Source organism: Chaetura pelagica, unplaced genomic scaffold (genome assembly GCF_000747805.2).
Source record: "Chaetura pelagica isolate M959 unplaced genomic scaffold, ChaPel_1.0 scaffold222, whole genome shotgun sequence".
Classification (NCBI taxonomy): domain Eukaryota; kingdom Metazoa; phylum Chordata; class Aves; order Apodiformes; family Apodidae; genus Chaetura; species Chaetura pelagica.
In genome coordinates, this window is record NW_009952711.1 from 1,605,908 (window position 1) to 1,612,673 (window position 6,766).

Sequence of the window (6,766 nt, forward strand, 5' to 3'; positions counted from 1 at the left end):
TAAAGAAATCTTCCTAGATTGTGGCAAGGAGATGGCATAAGGCCACACTGTAACTAGTATTGCAGTAGTTCCCTACACATTATGGGAGCATTTTCTAGCCTTCCCATTTTGTCCAGACAATACCTTCCATAAGAGAAGTCCTGTACTCTGTGATTCCAGCACATTCAATGCATGCAGGTGTTTCTCATGCATGTCTGTCTTGTAATGCTATAATGTCATCGTATTTCTGAAATAGATTTGTTATGTCTAAGACTTTTTTTGTTGTTTGTTTTTAAGGAACTGGAAACTGGAATAGTAGACTTACTTATTCCTTCTCCAAATGCTACAGCTGAAGTAGGCTACAATAGGGATAGGTAAGTTGTCCAAGAGTTTATTTTATTGACAGATATTAGTGGGTGAATATTTAAATCTTCTGTTAATTGTTTTGTACCAAATGCTGAGACATCACAATTGTCTCTAGTGTATTTTTTCCTTCAGTCTGTGATGTTACTTTGTTTGGAGGAGAGGCCCCGGTTTTAACATAAGCTTCCTGGACTGCTGATGGCAGAACATAAAGTAACATGAAGAATGCCAGCTTTGTGGCCAGGATTAGTTCTGTCTTGGCCTCCATTATTTTAACAACTAAAGATAACAATTTTTTATTTTTTTTTGACATCCCTTGCTAACAATTTTATTGATAGTTACTGTGTTGTGCTTAGAAATGTTTTGCTTCTAGCAATGACACTAGTGTTTTCACCGATTGATTGTGCTTTCAGGTTTCTCTTCAACCCTTCAGCATGTTTAGATGAACATCTGATGCAGTTTAAGTTCCTGGGCATTCTCATGGGTGTAGCTATTCGTACAAAAAAGCCATTAGATCTTCATTTGGCTCCAATGGTCTGGAAGCAACTTTGTTGTATCCCACTCATCTTGGAGGATTTGGAGGAGGTAGATCTGCTATATGTGCAGACCCTCAACAGCATTCTTCACATTGAAGACAGTGGGATTACTGAAGAAAATTTCCATGAGGTGAGATATGAAAGTCGGAGCTTTTAAGTTTATTCTGAAAGCAGTTACTGTATCAGAATGACCCAAGTCTCAGTCTTTATAATTCAGTGTCTCTGTTACTGGGATAAAGTAACTTAATTGCATTTGGAATAGTTTGTGATCTTGTTATACTTCCAGGTGACTGTTAGTATAATATTTAACTTGGATCACTAACTTACACTGAATATACTTCTCCTTTTTTGCACAACAGATGATTCCTTTAGATTCTTTTGTTGGCCAAAGTGCTGATGGTAAAATGGTTCCCATAATCCCTGGGGGGAACAGTATCCCACTTACCTTTTCAAACAGGAAAGAATATGTGGAGAGGGCAATTGAGTACAGACTCCATGAAATGGACCGTCAGGTAAGAGTCTCATTGTGACCCTATTCCCATTGTTACTGCCAGCAGTGGCTTTTGATTTATGCAAGTTTCCATAACAGTTTATTAGGGAAAAAGAAAAGTTTGGCTTTCTGCATCTCACCTGACTCCCCATGACTTCCCCCCCAGAATAAATGTCTTGGAGTTCTGTTTTAAATTAGTTGTATTTTTTCGTAGTAGTTGCACAGCTGAAAAAAGAGCATTAGAAATGGGAACTTTTATTTCATTAGAGTAGCCCCAGTGCAACTGTCAAGCCCCAGCTGAGAAAACAACAGCAGCTGTGTGTGCTGTAATTGGGCATTATAGCAACATGGGGACCAGCTAAAGCAAATAGTATCAACAAAGATTTGTTTAACTTATAACTATTTCTCTTCTACTTTAGCACAAAAATGACAGATATTTCATGATGTGTTTTGAGAAGTGTTAACTACCTCCTTGCATATTTCTATGTAATTGCCATGGGTATAAGTGAAGCTTGTGAAAACAAGTATGATGCTAGGAAAATTCCTTCCCCTCAAGATGCAGATCCATGCATGCTATGATCTGCATTACAAAGCACCTTCCATATCAGAGCTACCAAATCCTAAATCTTGTAGAACAAGTATGGACATCTTACAAACATGACTGTTCCAGTTCAGATGTTTGGCATATACACAGTTCTTTGCTTTAGCCATCATCACTTGGGCTGCTAACTTGTACTTCCTTAAGTACAATTAAAAATACAACATTCTCCAGGATTTTGAGAGGATACAGCCTTTATAGGGAGTGCACATGTGGGAGGTTGTATTTGGCAGGTGTTCTGTAATTCTGTCTCTCCCATATGCAGCTGATACCTTACTTTTGCACTTGGATGGTACAATAAGTGGCAGAGGTAAGACAAGTGCGCTTCAGATGTCTCCTCTCTTCTGGGCAACAGGTGGCTGCTGTGAGAGAAGGAATGTCCTGGATTGTTCCAGTTCCTTTGTTGTCTCTTCTAACTGCCAAACAGTTGGAGCAAATGGTCTGTGGAATGCCAGAAATATCAGTTGAAGTTCTGAAGAAGGTTGTGCGATACAGAGAAGTTGATGAGCAGCACCAGCTGGTGCAGTGGTTCTGGTATACCCTTGAAGAGTTTTCAAATGAGGAGAGAGTCCTGTTCATGAGGTTTGTGTCGGGAAGATCTCGACTGCCAGCCAACACAGCTGATATCTCCCAGCGATTCCAAATCATGAAGGTTGATAGGGTAAGATACCATTCTTGATTATTTTTTTTTGTTCTTTTTATTCCTGTTTAGCATAATTCGTTGACAGCAGGAGACAGGTTTCCATAATGGTAAATTTACAGAGAAAGTGTGGGATGGCATATGCTCTGAGCTATTAAACTCAAACATTTTAATCGTCTACAAGTACATAGATTGCATGAATTGCATCCTAATTCATTGGATGCATTCACTGCAGGTAAATGGTTGAAGGTCAAGTTCTTGCACAAGAAACGAACCATCTCGTATTGTAACTTATCCACAGTTCCTTTGTGTTCCAATTTGTTTTAATTTGATAATTTTAATTCTTTTTTTATGTTTTAATTCTATGTATCTGGTAACATGTGACTGCTAGTGAAATGTTCACTCCACTGTCATGAGTTTATAGTCTATCCCTTTACGTACATGATACATTCATTTGGCATTTTGGGTTTTGTGCATTGAAAGCACTTTGTGAACTACATGAATCAAAAACTTGCCAAAATCTAAGCTAACAGGGCTTTGGCTGTTATCCTTGGTTGGGTGTCTCTCAAACTGCCTCATGTAATGTGAATGTTGCTTGGTGTCTTCCAGTGGGCTGCTAAGGAGTAGTGCCTTCAGCTTTTGAAATAGCTGCACTGCATTAGTGGGCTGAATTATTTACAGAGCAGGTGACAGAGCAGTAGTTTGGTACATCTTTAAGGATGAAAGAAGTGATGTGAGCACAGGAGACCAGGCTGCTTAATAGGGATTTTGAGATAGAATGTGAAGATGCTGAATGCTAGAGGCAAGGAAGAGAGTAATGACATATGGGTATTGTGGTTCTTGCTGCATTCACAACTTAACGTGTCCCACCTTTTATCCGTTTCCACAGCCTTACGACAGCTTGCCTACCTCACAGACTTGTTTCTTTCAACTGAGGCTCCCTCCCTACTCCAGTCAACTAATCATGGCAGAGCGTTTGCGCTATGCAATCAATAACTGCAGGTCCATAGACATGGACAATTACATGCTCTCACGGAACGTGGACAATGCAGAGGGCTCAGACACAGATTATTAACATTCGGTGAACAAAATCATCTTCCTTTTACCACAAATAGTGCCCTAAGTCCAATTTATTGTTGACATAATTTTACAGTAACCATAGATGTTTTAGGAGCATAAGACCAGATGTTAATAGACAGTGGCCGCATTTTAGTTACTCTAAATGTAACAAAAAAATTAGATGTTTTTATTTTTTTGTGATTGTAAAAAAGAGAAAAAGGAAAAAGAAAACAAAAAAAGAATGATGGGTAAGTTTTTTTCTCCTTTTTTTGGTCACTTTTGATAAGTTTGCATGGAGACATTTTGGTGCATTTTTGTTGGGAATAGTACATTTGTAAGCCCTCCCAGTGAACATGAAGAGTTGTACATTGTGTATAATTGTTCATTAGCAAGGACAGTTTTACATGAATATTCACATATTTATTTTGTTTTAATTTGAATTGCCTGTGCAGGGTTCCTTATGCAGAGAAAAATAAAGCAAATTGAAGAAGTGGTTGCTTGTATGCATTTGTGAACTGTGATTGGTTTACTCAGTCTTCATACTTTCCTATTTTGTCTCAGGAAGTTACAGTATCATGGTGTTAAGACTGTACGTGACACTTGAGGCATCCTAAAATGTGCTGTGCTCTGCCTCAAGTCTCTGAGGTACTGACTGTTTTAGGTGTACCACTACCTAACTCCTCAGCCTTCAATGCAAGTTCATGTTGTACGTGGTAGTAGTTGTTGACAAAAACATTCTGCCACCTTTAACTCAGAAACCTTTACATCTCTTGCTAAAAAACCCAAATAAGTAATCCTTCTTAATACAGAGATGGATGTAATTGATTCCTGGTCAGAATACAAAAAAATGAAAATGGAAGTCACAGAGTAGTAGTTGAGGTTGTGGATTTTACAGCCATTTGTACTTTATGCCTTTGATGTCAGTAACTTTCCTGTGCCCGTTGTCATATTATTGCAGCTGTAGTTGCATTATGAGCAGAAGGCTCTGGCTTACCCTGTAGTGGTCCTGTCCGGTTAGAACAGGAATGTGCTGTATAACAGAAATTCTTGTTCTGTGTCTTGAGGGAGGTGCTGGAGAATTGGAATTTCCCCAGTGTCTCTATCAAAAACATAAGTTGTGTCCAACTACAGATACTGCTTGGTGGTCAGAAGCAGGATTTAACTAGACTGAGAAAAAGGATAGTGTTTCTCCCCAGGAACTTCATCTCACCTGGGACAAGACCATCTGAGTCTGGAGAAGGTGATAAAAATTCCTTTTGATGTCCCTCATGTGATTGTTGTACCTTAGCAGGGAAATTTCCAGTTGTCCAAGGCTAAGCTGTTGTGTTGCTGCAGCTAATAGTGGTCATTGGGCTGACTTTGCAAGCTGTAAACATCTGCAGATTCAGGTCTTCCCTGGTGAAATTCTTTCATTTAGGACTAATTGGTTGCTTCTTGGTCATGGCTGAAGAACCTGCCACATGAAACATTGGGGGGTGGGGGGAGGGGCTTTCAGCACTTTTGGGGAAGGAAGGACAGGGCTCTGAAATCATGCAGCCTTGGTTTCCTACCTCATCATATATTAGGGTTCCAAACTGGACTGAGATTTTTGGTGTTACATCACTGTGTTGTAAGGGAGTTACTTTCACATCATGGTCTACATGTATAGGTTTAACACACAAAAGTTACAAACAAAAGGGAAAACTGCTGTATGAAGTCCTGTGTTGATGTGTCTGGAATAGTGCTGCTGAATTGTCAGGCTGTTTCAATCAGGCACAGAAAATAACAGACGTAAATATTACAGTTTTGTATGGAATTAGGGTATTTTTGGAGGCAGTTCACAGTACAATGAAAGAGGATGTTGATATTGGTAAATAACTGATGCTGATTAAGTGATTGTGCTTGATTGCTTTAACTAAGACTTCTTAATTGATGGTGCTTGTCCTTTGAATATTCTTAGCATCATTAAAAGTATCAAGTGCTTAATTACTTTTATTTTACCCTACTGTTTGCTTTCACCATAATTATATTGTGCATACATTCCTTTTAACTTGCTGATTGACATTTTTCTGTTGCTCAGGCATCCGAGTGAGATTGGAACAATGTTCAAGTTTCTTGTGTAATGCTTCTCATACATGATTGATTTTGACCTGCTAGTGGAGACATAAATAAGCTGTAGACAGATGCAAACCTGCTTTTCTTTCTTGTAGCTACTTGAAAATTTGGTAGGTGTTACCTCCACAGAGGTACCTTCATCACAGCACTTGAGAGCTGGCCTCAAGAGGTCTTTGGTTACTAACATGACTATAGAATTCCTGCCTTGTTCTGGCTCGTCAGCAATATGTGAAACTGGTGTTGCTTCACTAGTTGTGTATCCAAGGTGAGAACTGCGCTAACATCCCAATTTCCCTATCACAGTAAGTTTGTTCAGCCCAGCAGTCTTATTTCCAAGTTGTAGATGCTGGTTTAGGATTGTTGTTTGTCCTTCCTGTCTATGCTTCCCATTTTGTTCCCTACTTTGTGGTGCATAAGGGTCTTACCTACATTTCAGAAGTGACTTAATGAAATGCCAGAATATTACAGTGTGATGCTGCTAAATAGCTGGAAGTTGTGAATATGCAAAAATGAAATTATTTGCTTTGTCTTCTGGGTGTTTCTTACAGAATTTCAGCTCTGTTTGATAAAGTTCCTGCAACTTGATTTCTTTCTTAGCCAAATTAGGGAGTACTAAAGGGTATCTGTGGATCAGTTAACCAGGATGGAAAGGATTGCATATATTCACTTACGTTGAGAGGTATAAAGTCTCTTTCCATTTTTGATGCACCATAGAATGTTTTCAGTTCATAGGTAGCTCATCAGTTCTTGCAGAAGAAGGAGGAAGCCCTAAGAATGCAGTCTATTAAAACATTTCTGCTGAGATCGATTCAAACTCACCATCCTAGAGAAAATTACTGGAAATAAAATATTATGCTACTACTCTTGGAGTAAAAATTGGCTCAATTTTCTCCATGTCGCTTTAATAAAAAGGAGCCAACAGCATTGTAAAAATCATAGCACAAGGAACTGGAAAATCAATGCAGTTATTCCTAAGGAATTGAGGCCTAACTTCAGAACCTTTCCCT

The 6,766-nt window shown here is 38.9% G+C and overlaps 1 protein-coding gene across 1 annotated transcript in view; it reads left to right on the forward strand.

The window, feature by feature from the left end:
* HERC1 (HECT and RLD domain containing E3 ubiquitin protein ligase family member 1) overlaps positions 1 to 4,277 on the forward strand; it is a 74,032-nt gene extending 69,755 nt beyond the window's left edge. Inside the window, exons 75-79 of the mRNA XM_009994373.1 lie at positions 277 to 353; positions 756 to 1,008; positions 1,238 to 1,390; positions 2,322 to 2,627; positions 3,496 to 4,277. Of these exons, the coding sequence (XP_009992675.1) occupies positions 277 to 353; positions 756 to 1,008; positions 1,238 to 1,390; positions 2,322 to 2,627; positions 3,496 to 3,681 (975 nt within the window). The 3' untranslated portion in view covers positions 3,682 to 4,277. The remainder of the gene's footprint in view (positions 1 to 276; positions 354 to 755; positions 1,009 to 1,237; positions 1,391 to 2,321; positions 2,628 to 3,495) is intronic.
* Positions 4,278 to 6,766: the final 2,489 nt, after the last annotated feature.